This window comes from Eutrigla gurnardus (genome assembly GCF_963514095.1).
Source record: "Eutrigla gurnardus genome assembly, chromosome: 1".
In the NCBI taxonomy this organism is placed as follows: Eukaryota; Metazoa; Chordata; class Actinopteri; order Perciformes; family Triglidae; genus Eutrigla; species Eutrigla gurnardus.
Genome location: NC_139915.1, coordinates 23,054,486 through 23,072,049, shown reverse-complemented (window position 1 = coordinate 23,072,049; position 17,564 = coordinate 23,054,486). Strand labels below are relative to the sequence as shown.

The window sequence follows — 17,564 nt, the reverse complement described above, 5'->3', positions numbered from 1 at the left end:
TGTTCCTCTGCTGTTCATTTTATCTTCAAATCATATTATTTTTCAAGGGACAATCACCTGTATACCCAGGATAGAAAACATCTGTCTGCATCAGTGCTGCTGTCACATGTAGCATTGATCGTCCATCAGCCCCTCCCATGTGCTGAATGAATTGGCTTGCTGATTGATTTACTATAGCATCAGAACATTACACACACTTTCAGTAACATAACCTCTGTCACGTACAAACCAATGCTGTGGAATCCCTCCTGGGATTACCCTCTGCCTAATTTCCAATAAGGGAAAAAATAACTTACAGAAACGGCTTCATTGTATTAAGTGTATTACTTGTAACTAAACATTAAAATTAGTTGCCAAATGGGTTTGTGACTGCCCTCATCACACCAAGTCAACATCACTTTCAAAGAGTGAACAGAAGGGGGCAGCACAAATCAACAAGGAACGTTTCAAGTCACCTGAAATCCTGATTAGAGCTACAATGGCTCTGTCTTCCAGGTCTAGAATATTTATTTTTGCATGGTTTCAAAAGAAATAAAAAGTAATTATCTCAGATTATATAATCTGCAAACTATATACAGCATATTTTAAATATTCCACTTTTCCATATAAACATACTGTAAAATATAAACCATTCATATACATTAAGACATAGACTAACAAATCAACTAAAAACAAATTACAGATATAATTTTATTTTCAGTAAAATTCAGAGAATGTAGATTTTGTATACAAAACAGTGATATTGTCTAAGTGAGCCTTAAACCCCTTTATCAGCTGAAAATGTGATACAGGACTGCCTGCAATTTGATATTTGTTGACATTTAGTGAACATCACGCATGTTGCCAAGGTGCTGTATTGCATTTTGCAGTGTGTGCAAACCCCAATCCTTAAAAGAGTGACACCTCTCAAACGGGACCAGTGTGGGGGCAGATGCTGTTTTTTTTCCCCATCGCAACTTTCTTTACAAGAACATAATATCGCAAACCACATCTACAGCCTCCCACACAATTTGTTTTCATTATCTTCTCCCTTCAAAGGTCATCTGCGGAGATAACACACGCCAGTAACCTGAATTAGATTCAAGTGGGTCTTGAGACATTATTGCTGCACAGGAGAAAGTTCAGGTAAGTCATGTGACTCCCATATGATGATCACTTTATAATTTATTGAAATCCCAATATATTTGTGACAAAGGTGAAAACAAACACTGATTAAGAATAATTTAGATTCCTTACAACTAAAACCATATGTTCTCTTTTCCTCCTTCCATTTGTTCCATTTGTGGCACTATTGTAATACTTAATGTGATTGTACCATTTTTTTTTTAATAATTCTTTTAAATTAGCTTTGCTTCTGTGTTTTATTGTAAGTCAATGTCATAGAAGCCTTGCTCATAACAGTAATAGTCACCTCTTTTCACTCAATAATCACAAAAAACTCACACAACAATTGGGTGTGACTAAATGATGGTAATTGTTGCTAAAAGTAGTCCTTAAGAATGGCTTCCTTTCTTCTTTTGGGTTTTGTCAGAAGCAATATTATTTATTTATGTATTACTTATTTAAATCAAGTAACTTTACACCTGTTTGAGTAAAACATCTTTATACTTGTTAATCAGACCACTGTCTGGGAGCTCGTATGGCAGTTAATAGCTGTTAAATTGTATGACGAGGAAAGAGCTTTGGTGCATATTTTGTTGTAATAAAGGATGACTATTGTTGTAATAATACCAACCATGGTACGAAGAAGAACACGTCTGTTGGGAGAGGATTGCTTCAGAAGGTGGCATAGAAGTCAAAAAGGGTTCAACCTTGTGCTTTTGCTTGGAAATAAAGACCACAGGAAATGTGATATTGAGGCTTTCAGGTGCATTTGTGAGCGGAGCGCCTGTCTGTACGCCCACATGCATCTAGCATAGATATATGTAATGTGGCTGTCAGAAAAATAAGAAGCTCTTGTCTGCTGCACGTGCAGTTTGTATTGACTGAATGGACTGATTTACATTTGAATGTGCTCATGCAGTTAGTTATTATGATTATTATTATTAGTAGTAAGTTATTTACAGCAATATAATGAACGATCTTTGTTTCTTCCTTGTTTCGCTTGAATATTGAAGTTCTGTTTGTTATTTACACAACATATATATACTCATTTGTGATATATTAAAACTTAGCAGGGTTGCAAAAAACCTTTGATGAATCATTAAAAACTTGCTTGCTCACGGCAGATATTGTTGATACGTATGCGTGTGTGTGTGTGTGTGTGTGTGTGTGTGTGTGTGTGTGTGTGTGTGTGTGTGTGTGCGTGTAGTAGAGGGAGGGGGCATCACAACAAGGATTTGAGTACCCCTACATGCTGCCAAAGTCACCATTTAAGATGGCAATAAATAAATCGCCAAATAACTAATAATAATTCCAAACTGCCAGAAACATCCCTCTCAAGAATCAGGGATAAAAGTGACAAATAACTATCTGTACACAAACTGAAGTTTCAATGGAGCAACAGCTTGATGTGCTATTGAGGATGGCCCATCTATACTAATCCCAAAAGCTATGATCAAAATGTCTATTCTTCCCTACCTACAGTACAGCCCCATTCACAAGCCTAAACTGGCTGATTAGAAATAAATGGGCCCCAGTGCTGACAGACTCGAGGGATCTAAAGGTAGGGAGTGCATCACGTCATTAGATTTACCAATCCTAGTTTGGATTGGAACCACACAAAGAGGGAGGATTGAGGGCTAGGCACAATTGGATGTAATTTAATGATGGGCGGTAGGAAGAGAATGGAGAGTCCATTAAATAGAGCGGCTAATAAAGTCGCTGCAAGACCCAGTTGTTGCAAAGTCAGGTTTGGTACATGCAAATTTCAAGCGTTTGTGCACTTTGTTTTTGTTGTTGTTGCAAAAGCATCTTATAAACACAGTGACATAGGCCTCATCAAAGATATAGAACATTATGGAGGTTTTATTATATTTATGGTATTTTGCTTACCAGGCCCCAAAATGTCACAGAACATAATCATTTAAAAAACAATAAAGGCTACTTTATGTCCCACAACGTGTCTTTGATATACTGTTTATTAACTCCCTCGCCGGAGACCTGTGTGCGCGTGTATGCGTGTGCGTATGCGTGTGCATGTGTGTGCGTATGCGTGTGCGTGCCCTGTGTTGTGTTGTGTTGTGTCTGCTGACGTCACCGCTGGAACAGCCTTGTCACGCGGGGTTAGTAAAAGTTGGGATAGCAGCTCAGAGAGCGACAGAGAAACAGACAGGAGGAGAGATAGAGAGAAAGATAGGAAGGGGGACGGGACAATTAAACCGACAGTTCGTCGGCGTTATAGCGAATATTGATCGCCGGCAGAGAAAGCGCTTCTTTCTCGCTGACACGGTCCGCAGACAGAGAGAAACGGCGAGGGGAAGACAGATACGGAGGGGGGGGGGGGGGACAGGCGACTTTCTCTGACTGAAGTTGAAGCCAGAATTTCGCCAGTCAACTGCCAGAGGAAGTGGAGCTAACGACCGGCGTTTTTTTTTATTTTTTTTTATTTTTTTATTTGGCTAAGCGGGAGAAACAACACGAATTCATGCATGGTCAAAAACTTACGTGAGTTTAAAAGACCTGAAGTTGAAGTTCGGCGTCGTGGCAGTCGTTAAATGTTGTGACTAGGGAGAGCATACGTTTCTCCAGCGGTCGACGGTCGAGTGGCGGGGTACAAACCCGAGCTGTCAAACCTGATGACGACTGCAAACTGCCCCGGGAATGAGGAGCTGGACTTCAGACTGATATTCGGAGAGGACGGGCAGCAGCAGCCGTTAGGTCCCACAGGTCAGTGTGTTTCCCCCCTTTGGTTCCATACTGAATGTATTGGTAGTTAACAGTAACGTTAAAGTTAATCTCCTAAACTAGCTACTGCTGGTAAAATTTAGCTCGGCAGCTTTCGACCGCAACCTCGACACTGTGTATGCTCTTCCTGTAAAATAATTAAAAAAGTGTTTTGATTGGTTTTTTTTTTGAGAAATGGAGATATTAAAAATATCACCCTTTCTATCGTGGTCGTCCACCATAACACTCCAGCTGTCATCAGCTTGAACACGCTAGCAGGTTAGCACAAGTGCAGTCATTGACACATGCTAATTTTACTATGAATCAAGGGGAAAACGTATGAATGCCAACAGATAGCTTCTCAACTGTAAACGCGAACGCAGCTTTTAACTCTGGCGGGACTGCAAACGTTACAAGTCAGGTGGATATGGTGAAGTATGGCTGAAGGAGGGACCCTTTTGAATGTCACTGATGAACATTTCTGCGAGTAGAACATGCTAATGTGGTCAAAGACTTTACTCACTTGTTGCATTGAAGTAGAACAGATGCTGTTGTTGTTTTTGTTGTTGTGTTAATAATAATAACAACCATGTCAACTGTGTTATTTCATTGTAAATAGTCTTTGCTGTAGATATTTGTCAATTATTAGTGTAACGTTATAGCAACATTATTACATCTAGTAAAACGTAATAGTCAGTAGCTATTGTTGATATTTGTGAATTTAAAGACAAAAACATTACATGAAATGTCCAATTTTTAAAATAACAGAAAAAAATGTAAGAATTAAGAAATCTGTTTGCCATTGAAATGATGGGTTATCTACTGTGACCTCTAGATATTACACGTTAGGGACATGAACAAAAGAGGGATCTGTAAAATCATCAGGTAAATGTTATGATGCTTTGACTTTTAATTAGCATATAAGTTTTACTTTAAAAAAAGTATAATATGTTATAAACTGTCTTCATTGACCCTCAGGATGCAGTCAAAAATAAACGAAAGATGAGAATGACTAAAGTGGCGGAACTAAAGGACAGAAGTTTTCTTTTGGCTATCTTAGAAACCCATATCACAATAGAGAAGTAGTGAATTAAATAGATCAAACGATGCCTGTGCTTATTAAGTATTCATAACAGATCATATGGTAATTGTATTAGTATCAACAAGTAAGTAAGTAAGCCATTAGCAGAAAATCTATCGGACTTGGCTATATGCCCAAAATCATCTATCTTCAATAGGGAAATTTGTGTTAGTATGTGCTTGTTATTATCAATTTACACAACATAATTGTGCATTGCTATATTTCAATATATGATGTAACATTTTCAATATATTAGGCCAAAATATTATTCTATGGAATCATATCAAACTATGATTATTTAGAAGGAAGATACATTATCATATAGAATTATCACCAAGCCCTAATTGTGAGGAACTAGCTGAATGAATGCCGTTATTTGCTAGAACTGGTATGTCAGTTAAGTTTTGGAAAATTTTAATACGTCACTCACTCAAAGTGTATTATCCATCACCTCATCATTGAAATGATTACAAAGATAGATATAAATATGTCAAGATAAACTGCCAGAAGATTTTTACTTTTAAAACTCTTTTTAAAAATTAAATGAATGCCTAAGTCAAATGCTTCCAGTTAATAAAGAGAAAATAAATGAATATTTTCATTTTGGAAAAAAAACTGCAGATTTTCTGGCAGTATAGAACATTACCAGCATTATTGGACAGATAAATGGTCGCAAATATAATATTGCTTGTAGGCATTCATTACTCAGACTGAAGTCAAAAGGAATAATATAGGAATCAATATATATATATATATATATATATATATATATATATATATATATATATATATATATATATATATATATATATATATATATATATGTATGTGTGTGTGTGTGTGTGTGTGTGTGTGTGTGTGTGTGTGTGTGTGTGCATATATATATATATTTATTCAGGTTTGGGTTGTTTGAAAGAGTAAAAGAGTCTTTAGTATAGCTGGATTTAGACTCACAACTTAATTGATTAATGACATCTGTGTTGTTCTTGCATCTATGCTATCTATGCTTCAGCTTCTTCATTGGTTTCTGTCTTTGGCCCTAAACCCTTGGAACATGTGAATTCTCTGGGAAAGTAGTGACTCCATAAAGGTTTGGCTTGTGTTATCTTAAATCAAGTTTTCCTTCAATTATAAAAAGAAGTTTGATTTGGAGAAGATGAGACGAGGGGAAAAAGTTGCAGTTGGAATAAGCGTAGGAATAAAAGCACCAGTATGCAAGTGGTTTTAATCTGGTCTGGACTGTATGAGTTGGCCCAAAAGGGGGGCGCCTGTCCAAATTAATAACTGGAGTGTAGTACAGGGTCACACAGCCAGAGTAATAGGGAGTTGCACACTCCTGAGTTGGTCTCCTTCTCTGAAGGCAAGGATCAAGTCGGGGCTTGTTTCTCTCACAACTTGGAGTACTACTGTGACTATTCGAAGGGTTTTCACCCTTCATATCATTTCTTATTGAATGTTGCCTTGACTGGTCTGTTATGTTGTGAACAGGAGCGGGAACATCTTCAAAAATAAAAAAAAGACATCGGTGCCACATTTCTATATCTCTTATAGCAGACAGCTACAATATGTTACAATAATGCACTTAACTTTCTAAAATGGTGCTGTTATTAAAGCTGGTTGCTTATGTTCACAACAAATTTCTTATCTAAAACAAATCTTTGTTTTAGATATTGTCTCTTCATCTTATTTTTTAATGGAACTGAGCTGACAATTGAATGTTGGCTTCCTGCACACTTTTAGTTTCAGGCCAGCTGTCGGTTGTCTGTCTTTCTACTTGCATATGTGGATGTGATTTGAAATCTGTGTAATAATGTGGTACGGTATAACGCCCTGCTTCTCCGTCTGTCTTTTTTGTTCTTCTCTTGTCTGTTCATGTGGGTGTCTGTCTCTTTATTTTTCTTGCTCTCTGAGTGTTTGGTCGTTGTTTAGGAAACAATCATCTCTTTGAGGTAAAATGTATTCCACTGTTCTATTCACAGGCATTGGGCAAGCTTACTGTAAGGGTTTCCCCCTGATTATGTGCAGTGCCAGCTGAATAGAAGTCCCTTTGTGTATCAGCATGGCTAGAAAGTGAGATTGCATTGTTTAAATTTCACTGAAATTAATCTGAAAGGACAGAGAATAACTTTAAAGTCCAAGTGAAATGGAAGTTAGAGTGCCTTTAGCTTCTGTACTGTGAGTTTTCCCCAGGGAAACGGGACATTTGAGTGGTGTACAGTTACAAGAGGGATTAAATCAAATCCTTTGCATTTGATTGGGCTGCTGAAAAGTGGGCGAGCTTAGAATGTAATGCTCCAAGACAATTCTGTACAGAAATGTCAAAAATACAAGTGCAAGGGTTAAGGATTCCCAAAATACTTAGACTTATCAGCAGAGTGCTGGGATGGCTCAGTGGTAGAGTTGGCACCCCACGTACCGAGTCCTCAACACAGCGACCCTGACCCTGGGTTTGAATCTGACTGGCGGCCCTTTCTGCATAGCATCCCCATCTGCGTCCCCCTTTCACTCTCAAACTCTCTGTCTCAATAAAAGGCAAAAATGGCCCAAAAAATAATGTAAAAAAAAGGACATATCGGCAAATACAGTATATTGCCATTCATATTTTTTAATTCTCAAACATCAATATTGGTTGGGGGCGGCTGCCCTAACCACTACGCCACGGCCCATTTACAGAGGCTTAACGTCCTCGACGTGGTGGTCCCTGGCTCCACTCCCGCCCGGGACGTACTTCCCGCATGTCATCTCCCTCGCTCTCTCTCTCTCCCCGTTTCCACGCTGTCTGAAAAAGTAATAAAAGGCTTGAACGGCGCTCTAGCCAAAAATAATCTTATAAAAAAAAAAATCAATACTGGTATTGGCCTCAAAAATTGGTTGAGCTCTATTTTTTCCATTTACAACATTGCGTCTTAAAATGTTTTGGATGAAGCCTGTAAGCCGGTATTGTTAATTATGTTAATGGTGATACTGAATTTTATTTTTATTTTCCACATTTTGCCTGGTGGTTCAGATAAAGGTAGTTCTTGTGTATCCAAACTTTATTTTAAACTTTTGACCCATACATAATTTTCTAATCCTTATAACAAATATGGTAAAACACATTTTTTCATTCATTGTGCTGGAAGTGTGAGAATTTCCCCAAAACTGGTATAAGACTGCCACTTTTAACTAATTCACTTTTTTTTTTTTTAACAAATGCAGCAACGGGTAATTTAAAAATGATTGAAATGTTAGCTTTAGACTAACATCTAAACCTCAACCCTAAAACAAGTAAGTGAACTGATTCTCATCAGTTGTCTGTTGCCTAAAGACAAGGGCTGAAAATCCACAGCCAATTCACAAATTCCTTAACTTATGTGTGCTGTGACAAAAATTGGCAACTCTATATGACAACTCATACTCGTAACACTGATAAACAGATTTACCAGAAACTACAATTCTTATTATTTTCCTGCAGGACCGGTTCATGAAGTTTTAACATCTTCAACTTGAGCAAGTGTGTCCTCTCAAATTGAGGTCCTTTCATCAAATCTGCTTCTGTTCATCTCCAGTAATGTCTTTCCATTGACTTTCTTTTCTCCAAAGTCTATAGTCCATAGTCCAAAGTTTTTATAAGGGCATTCTACTGAAGGCATTTCTCTTCTAAACCTTGTGTTTATGGATATCAGGATATTGTTATTAATTATATTAATATTTATTTACTTAGTTGAAGGGTAATTTTACACAAATCACAAAAAGCATTTGCCATCACATAAATGCAATTGACGTATATGGAGTTTTTTTGTCGTTTCCATGAGGTCTGTGGATCATGATGAGCCACTGGGACACTGTTCCGAGTTTCTGGTGACTTTAAAGGGGCATAATATGTGATGGGGAGCATTTCGATTGCCTCTCAAAGTGGTTATGCGTAAGCTGATGGCTATGGTCGCTTTTCACAATTTTCTGATGTTTTGTAGATTCTTTTTTTTTTTTTTATTTCTGTGAGCCATCCTTTTTAAGACTTCATTGAGAACCTATTCCTGAATGTAACTAATTCATGAACTGTATACCTCTAGATAAGATTTCTATGCAACATGGCTGGTAAATAAAATTGATACAAATCCCCTGTGCTATAAATCCATTGACAGCACTATTATGTGTTCTTCGGTTTCACACATTTTCCACAGCTCCTTTTCTCGTGATCGTTGAGCTCAGTTAAATTTTCTTTTTTTTTAACGGGAAAAAAACACTTAGGTGGCCTCCCAGAGGTTTACAGAGGCAGGGGAAAACCACATGTTAATAGGTATTTAAGTCATGTTTTGAGTAATTTTATGCATAACAGCCATCAGTCCCAGATCTTTTCAATTTGTACGGCAGTTCTTACAGCTAACTGTCATTGTGAAACATAGCTATGGAAGTGGCAGTATGAGACCCTTGTGTGCAATGTTTTTGCTTACTACAGACAATGGCCTCACACTTGCTTTCATATAGTATCAAACAGGGTAAACTAGATGGTACATCTAATTGTAGAACCTATTTCACTTTACCTGTTTTTGATTAGATTTTTTTTGACAAAATATCACATTTGTGCTTTCATTTAGTATCAAACAGGATAAGCTTTATTGTACATACTAATTATAGAACATATTTCCCTTTCACTGTTTTTAATTCAATTTTTTACAAAATATTATCACATTTGTGCTCATCACTACAGGTCATGGGCAGAGGCTTCATTGGGCTTTAGAGGTGGTTTGAGGCAGGGAGGTTAGAGGTCCCCTTTATGGGTGGCAGATCCATAGCGGAGGTGTCTGGCTTTCTGCCTAGACATGCCATGTGGGGTTCAGATGGCAGGGTGGAATGAGAGGAGCGTGGGGGCACACCGCTCTCTAGCTGCTGGTAAGGGGATGATGAACGGCACTTTTGGTAACCCGCTCTCCTCCTCTGTCTAGACCTTTCCTTTTTTCCTTTTTATGTATAGATATACATTGACTTTTTAGTCAATGCTTTTTCTTATCTGACAAATATTGAAAGAAGTTTTTGTGGTTTGTCAATTGCCACCCTACCAGCGCAGAGCATGATAGAACCAGGACGACTGGGGCTTCTTTCTTTTCTCAGTGCTTTCTCAGGATGTGAAAGAGACCACCAGTGACATCAGAGAGACTGATCTAGGGTAATGAAATCTCCAGATGCCAGCAGTCACCACAATAACTTAGTGTCTACTCAGGTTTGATTTCGTTCTCTTAACACGTGGTGACGTTTCTTGTACTGGTAGGATTGTCTTGCTAAGAAATAAAAGATGTCAAGGAGCATTTTTATCATCATTTATGATCAAACTAAGACCAGCTAGCAGAGAGAGCAATTTTGTCCTTGTCTATGTTGTTGTCATTGCTCTGCTTCTCTGAACCAAGAGCACGATCCTCTCAGTCCTTGTCGTGGGAAAGACTGTAATTACATCGCTCTCATGGTGGACTATTTTGAGCTCCCAAAGAGAGTGGCAGAGGGCAGGCGGCAGGTTCTAGTGACTCGTTTGTACTTAGTGCCGGAGAACCCCTCTCGTCTCAGCACGTCTACAGCCTTCAACATTTTACTGTTCAAGCACTTAGCGATCTTACCGAGGAGAGGAGTGGAAGAATGCTGTGCGCTACATCGCCAGGTGAGTGTGTCAGCACTCCCAGACTCTAGCCAGGTGTGTTTGTGTGTGTACGCGTGTGTTTGTTCAGACTTTTATGTTGAGGGTGGGAGCCACAACTCATACAAGCAGCTGTCATTAGAGAACAGGTTGTGCTGAAGTCTGGTCTAAATTATATTATATATTATATTATAATGTTTTTCTTTGACACACATATGGGCAATTTTGTAAGACGTCTCCAGTCTAAAGTTAAAATATGCCCGACTTTAACTTGCTGATATTATTTCATGTTGTATGCACTGCACTTGACTCCCACTTTGCTAATGTGCAGTTAGCTAAGTTTTTTTTTTGTCATTTTAATTGTCAAGCTTGTTGATATTAGACATGTTAGACATGTACTGTTGTAGGAGATTATTACTTATTGGTAGGTATAAATAAAGTTATAACAAATGTCACCACAAATCATAAAAAAAGAAAGTTTGCATAGAAAAAAACAAGAAGGAAAGAAAAAACAAATGCAGCTTGGACAGGGGAATTTGACGATTAGATTATGATTGAAGGCTATATGTCTCAGAAAAACAATTGTTTATGGACCAATGGGTTCTAATGCTTCTATGAAAATGCAAAGGACAGAGAGGTCAAAGGTCAGACAGTCATGCATGAGGTCCACATGTGGGGCTGGATCACCATGTGGGTGCCCCCTAACCCTACTAAACTGAAGGGGTCCCAGCACCCAGCGTGATGAATGAGACGTTTGTTTCCCTGGGCGAGGCATGAGTAACTATGTGTGGCATCTGTCTAGTTTAAATTTAGTGTAACTGAAGCTACCGCTGGCTGCGCTGTATCAACATGTCAGAGGCTGCATTACACCAGAGAGAAAGCTGTTGAACTCCTGCATCTGGTTTCATATTTTTTCTTTCTCTCTGTCCTTTTACTATGAAACATGGTTTGCTATGGGATTAGGGTGGTTTGAATCCCATTTTATTTTAGGCTACCCCTCAGTGCTTTATTTCAGGCTAAAGCTCTACCCCATGCTTTTTTTCTTGTACCGCTCCATTTATATGTCCAATTATCAGGTAGCGTGATGCATTCTGTAGTGAGTAATCAAAAAACACTGATTGTTGTGGTGTCCTTTATTGAAAATGAACAATAGTAGGAGTTCTTACATGGGATACACAATACAATATTAAAATGGTTCATCTTCAGTTGTCCCTTTTAAACTTGCGATGTACCAGATAGCTTTTCAAGGGAGTGAGAGTACACACTTTAGTTGGGGCCCATGTGTTTGAGTGGAGCCTACTACATGGGTCACAATTGGAATGTGGACCATGTGGACTTTGACAGCTTGGCGAAAAGGGCACAACAATTGTGGATACAGTTTTAACAATATGAACTTTAGGCACACAAGAGAGGGTCTCTGTGGTGAAGATATTCTAGTCATCTTGTTAAACATGTATGAACTTGTAGAGCTTTGAAAAAGATGGAAAGGAGGGGTTTCCTACATAAGACATTTTTTCTAGACATATTCCACTCTAATTTGTTTTTTTTTTTATGGGGGGGTCTTCCTGTGTTTTCCTTGATCATTTCCTGTTATTTTTTATGCCTTTTAGTGTTGTCTGATTACCAACCTGATAAAGAGTAGGACTGTTGTGAGGCTATCCCCCAAGCAGAGCAGATGGACCCTTTAGTTAGACACTGCATTTCTTTTTACCACCTCACCATATACTCATCATCCATTACATTGCTGCACAAACCAACACAGATGATGGGAAGTGGCAATGTTGGTGCAGTTGTTTCATCAATCCATGTGAAGCGGGGTCAAGGCCAGGAGGTTGAGGTAGGAAGGTGTACATATAAAACATATAAAACAATTTGTCCTATATACACTTGTTTCTAAAACTAGCATTACTTTGTTGATGCTTGGATATTTAAGGAACATGTATATACGGTACATAGTATAATAATCTGTATGATTTGTTAGGAACTTCGGAGGATATTGGTTGACACACTTGTGCATTTGTCGTGGTGTGTTTATACTGTAGTCTCACTACTAAGACCCACAGTGTGTAAATGTCAACTCTCTCTCTCTCTCTCTCTCTCTTCTCTCTATATTCTGTATTTCTCTCTCACACACATTCAGTCTCTCTTGCCTTCTCTCTTTTTCTCTCACACAAAGGAACATAAAAGCTCTATCCTTGTATGTCCCCCTCCCTTGCTTTCTCTTTCGCTCGTCCCCCAGGCTGACTTTTTCAGGCACATGCACAGTCAGCCTTGACAGATTGTTTAAATGTCACCCCTGCTAGCAGTAGCCTCTGATGTTATCTGCTCTGGGTTATTGCAGGCCATCAAGAGGCTCATGTTCGCCTACGAAGCCAATATTCTAATGCACTATAGCTCTCCTGCTCCATTGAAACCAATACAAACATGAATAGTCTGACATATTGTTTGTTTACATGCACGCAAGGAACCAGGTCATTTAGAGGATGTCACAGCATGCATTTTGATGCACTAAAATAACCTGGTTACTCAACTTACATGCAACTGATCAGTAACCAAGAAATGAAGGTGCTAATTAGAACCATATAGGTTATCTTCAGCTTGTCGTCATTGGAGAACCCTTTTTGGTTCTCTTTCTTCCAAAGAGTTTTTTGGATGAAGTCACACAAAAAAGTCACCCAAAATACCTCATCTCACTAAAAAGGAACATTTTAGCTTGACAGAAATTAATAAACATTTTAAGAAAAAGCAATTAATATTGTGATATATATATATATATCGATATCGACTGATATAAAAAAAGATATTGTGATACAAATTTTTCCCATAATGCCCAGCCCCAACCTTATGGAAAGCATTGTTCCCATTAGAGATGTAGCTCTAGTTTGGTTTTAGTAATTTCTGTCAAATGCGTGTGCTCCTTATGAAGCATATAATCCATGCATCACTTAGTTTCATTTCTGTCGTCATTTAGCTGTAGGCCTTGATAAAAACTTACGTGCACCATCTGGTGTTTTTCTGGTATGTGCTGCATGTCTGAGAATTTTCTACAGTTGAATGATCCAAATAATAAATCCTGTTTGAATTACTAGTTCTTGCTCTTGCAAATACAGCTTTGTGACTAAAGCTTTGCCCTCACAGGAAGTTAACCACATTTTTAATTAATATTTCATCCCCAGCAGTGGAACTCATTCAGGGCCATCTTGAAAGTCTCAGATGAAATATCATTCCCATCTTTTTAATTTATTTTAACACATTTTACTGTTATGGTTTATTCAGTATAAATTCCATTTAAATAAAGCTTATTTTTGTGATGAGAATGTAAGTACTAACCTTTCCTGAGATCTTTTTAGAGTACCAAATTGATGCTTTCTAAATGCAATTAGTGATGTGTTTGCATTGGTGAGTATTCAGTTCAGGTGGTTACTTGGCACTATGTTTATCCCATAATGTTGTCTCGGCATGAGATTGTTAATTAGGAGCTTAATTTAGCTGCCGGCATATGTTAACATTGGCTTAGGCTGCCATTGTTAAGCCTCTGCTGGCTGATGAGTCTGCTGTGACAGCACAGGAAGGCCTTTTGATGTAACCCTAACATAACATTAGGATAAGATGGTAACAAGGCTCTACAGGTGTCTGATTAAACAGAGACCCATACCTTCGGATTCTGTGGGATTTAGCTCACAACTACTACCCCTACATTTGGATTTCTCTCGCTCACTGTCACTGAATTTTTATATGTACACAAACCCAACAACATACACCTAGTACAGGGACCCTCAGTAGGAATTAAATTTGCTTTTGCGAGCTCTGCTGTGAGTTACTGCAAATATCTATGTAAACCAAAATAGTATTTTCAATTCTAAAAAGGTTTCTAAGATCTCTTTTACTTGAAAAGGGGTAATTGTTGAATACTTTTAAATTGTTTAGTATATTAAAGATTGTTGCGTCCCTAACTCGTTTGCACATTCTCATGCAAGACATGTGTCTCTTGGAGATGCTGTTGAGTGATTCATTTGTAGAAACAAGCTAATCGTCTGTGAGAAGGATGCTCAAGAAATGTTTCAAAAAAATGTCTTGAGCATTAAGATTTTGCACTTGTTATACAGACCACAGCATTCAGTTTCTAGGACTGCACTCTTCTGGACAGAGATCTCAGACGTTGATCCTGGAATCTGCTGAAGCCACTGTCCCAGTTTGAGGGTTATAGCCCTGAATGGTCTGATTACCACCTTTACTCTCTACATCTTTTCTAGCTCCTCTTTCAGCCCTTGGTATGAATGCCCTTGAGGTTGCTGTCGCTTGGGATATCTACATCTATCACTACTGCTGTCCTCTGTTGTTTGTCATCACCAGTTTTTCAGTTTGGATCTGGAAGTCCCACAGGATTTTATGGTGCCTTACATTTTGACCCATACTCAGCACAGATGTTCCTGTACACTATGCCAGCCACTTGGTTATGGTTCTCTATATACGCCATACTTGCTGGCATCTTACACCCTTTGTTATGTGCTTGACTGTCTCAGGGGCATTCTTGCATGCCTGCACCTGGGGTCCTGTCTGGTGTAGTAGACCCCGGCATCTATTGACCTTGTGCTCAGTGCTTGTTCTTGTGCTGCCATGATTAGTGCCTCTGTACTGTCCTTCAGACCAGCCTTTTCTTGCCAGCTACTTCTTTTATCTGTTCAGTAATGGATGGTAGCAGCCATGGTATCCAACTTGCTTATGATCTTCAATCTCAGGTCAGCTGCCCTTACATTAAGGCTATCTGCTGATCTTGGGGCTTGGAACCCAACTCAGAGTATGGGGGTGAGGATGACCCCCCCCCTTGCATTTCCAATTGTATCGTTGTTGTACCTCATCAATCTCTAGTTGTGATAGCAGTTTCCATTTGCGGACCATTAGAACACTGCGCTAGTAGTTGTTACTTGGTTAGCTTCGCTGTTGGGTTTCAAAGCATCCATTATTTGCACACTCTCTACATATACCCCTTCTCAGTGGGGTTGCTTGTATCTTAGTTTTCCAACAGTTCTGCATTATCTTCCCTAGGTCATGTATGTCGTGTTTCAGTAGCTAATTTCTCATCAGGTTGCCCTGGTTCCCCAACACCTGACGCAGTTGTCAGTAGCGGTTGTCTGTGTGGGTCAGCAGCTCTTGAGGAGGGCTGAAAGAGGAGACTGGGCTGAATACAAAGCCTTCTGTACAGGGGATGTAAGCAGAGCCTGCTCTAATCAGCCTGCTTGCCCACCACAAAGGGAACCCTGACTAAGGTTACCTTCTAGCTCCAGCAACACATGGTGTTGGGGCTAGTGGGTAATTTTAGACAGTAATATGTATTGGGGTGTGCACACATACATATATACAACACAAACACTCACTCACTCACTCACTCACTCACTCACTCACTCACTCACTCACTCACTCACTCACTCACTGGCTCGCTCACACACACACACACACACACACACGCACACACACACACACACACACACACACACACACACACACACAGGGGTACACTTACATATACCCATACAGTAAGTGCAAAAAGCATGCACAACCACAGGTACAAAGGAGCAGAAACAGTTATACACCACCCACACTTTTACACACACATGGACACATGATGAGAGGTAGACAGAAACAACGTGGGTGCACAAGCAGGAACCCATGACCGCATCATCTTCTATAGGATAGACAATCCTTTCCTCTTGCAGTAGTACACTGGGCTTTCTCAGAATGTGGGCCTGTGTGTCACTGCCGGTCACAGGACCCTGACACACTTTGTGTGGAGTGAGAGGAGGAGGAGGAGGAGGAGGAGGAGGAGGGAGGAACAAAGTCTCTACGGATTATCCCTCAAGCGAGAATCCCCAGGCAGTGTGATGGTCAGCCAGAGGCCTGTTGAGCTTTGTGTCAAGGAGCCAAAGTGGATGCCACCATCAGCAGTGGGTCAGGCCAATCCCTGTGGTTTCCGTGAGAACACAAAAGTCTTTGTGGTGTTTCACAAACATCCACAAAGATGAGCCTTGCTTCCCAGTGAGGCAGAGCTATTATTATCTTAGGCACACCAAAGCCTCTTACAGATCTTTATTTAACCAGATTGGCCGTCTGATGTATGGATACTTGAGGAGTGTGTGACGCACCACGTTTCAGGAATACTGTAGGGGTTTTGCAACCAAGGCCATTGATAAAACAACAGTACCACCACTTGGTCCTCTCCTCTCTGACCTCCTTGCCTAAGGTGTCTGGTGTTTGGCTTTGACTGGGGGGTTTCCCACCACCCACCCCTTTCCTCACACTGGTTGGTTTTAGGTGGCAGGCTAATCTTATCTCAGGCTAAGGAGATGGCTGTGGGCCAGGTAACATGGTCATCCCCTGTCTGACCCTCATCTGTGCTACACTGCTACTTACCTCTCTTATCATTATGTTATGTAAAAAATAAAAATTAGAAAAGTAGATGGATTTTACACTCCCCAAATAAAAAATTGAACTTCATATGTTAAATATATCATTTGAGGAGACTGTTTAACAGGTTCTCATTACTATCACTAGGCAGATATTTAATACAAAGTCCAAGAGTCCCCCATACCATAATGTGTTTGAGATGTTTATTTAATGTATCATACATTTTATCCAAACATAGTAAGCATGATACCGAATTCATGATGACTTAGCTGGTCACCTATTGCCACTGGTAATACACAACAGACATGGTAGCAAACCTGTGCCTTCTTTCCAGTAATTTATTGTTACTCATGACCACAGGCTATTTAAAATATTCCATTTTAATACATTTACCTTCCACATACGCTTCACAAACAAAACAAGACAATGCACAAATCAAGCCACATTAAAAGAAAAATATAGTATAAAAACACAGCACCAGATTTACCAAAATAGTGCAAGGAAAATATTTCTGCAACTATCATTTAATTTAAATTTTTTTTTTCTTATATAATAGAGGAAGAAGGAGGGACACTGGAATTGATGTATCATTATTACGACAGATAGGGAACATGTTGCAACTCAGATAAAACAACAAAAAATGCAACCTAA

The 17,564-nt window shown here is 39.2% G+C and overlaps 1 protein-coding gene across 2 annotated transcripts in view; it reads left to right on the top strand.

Annotated features, from left to right (window-relative positions):
* Positions 1–3,227: 3,227 nt before the first annotated feature.
* The window catches only part of nfatc3a (nuclear factor of activated T cells 3a), a 56,452-nt gene continuing 42,115 nt past the window's right edge, over positions 3,228–17,564 (top strand). For both annotated transcript variants that reach the window (XM_084003841.1, XM_084003840.1), the window contains exon 1: positions 3,228–3,828. In XM_084003841.1, the coding sequence (XP_083859967.1) occupies positions 3,738–3,828 (91 nt within the window). In that variant the 5' untranslated portion in view covers positions 3,228–3,737. The remainder of the gene's footprint in view (positions 3,829–17,564) is intronic.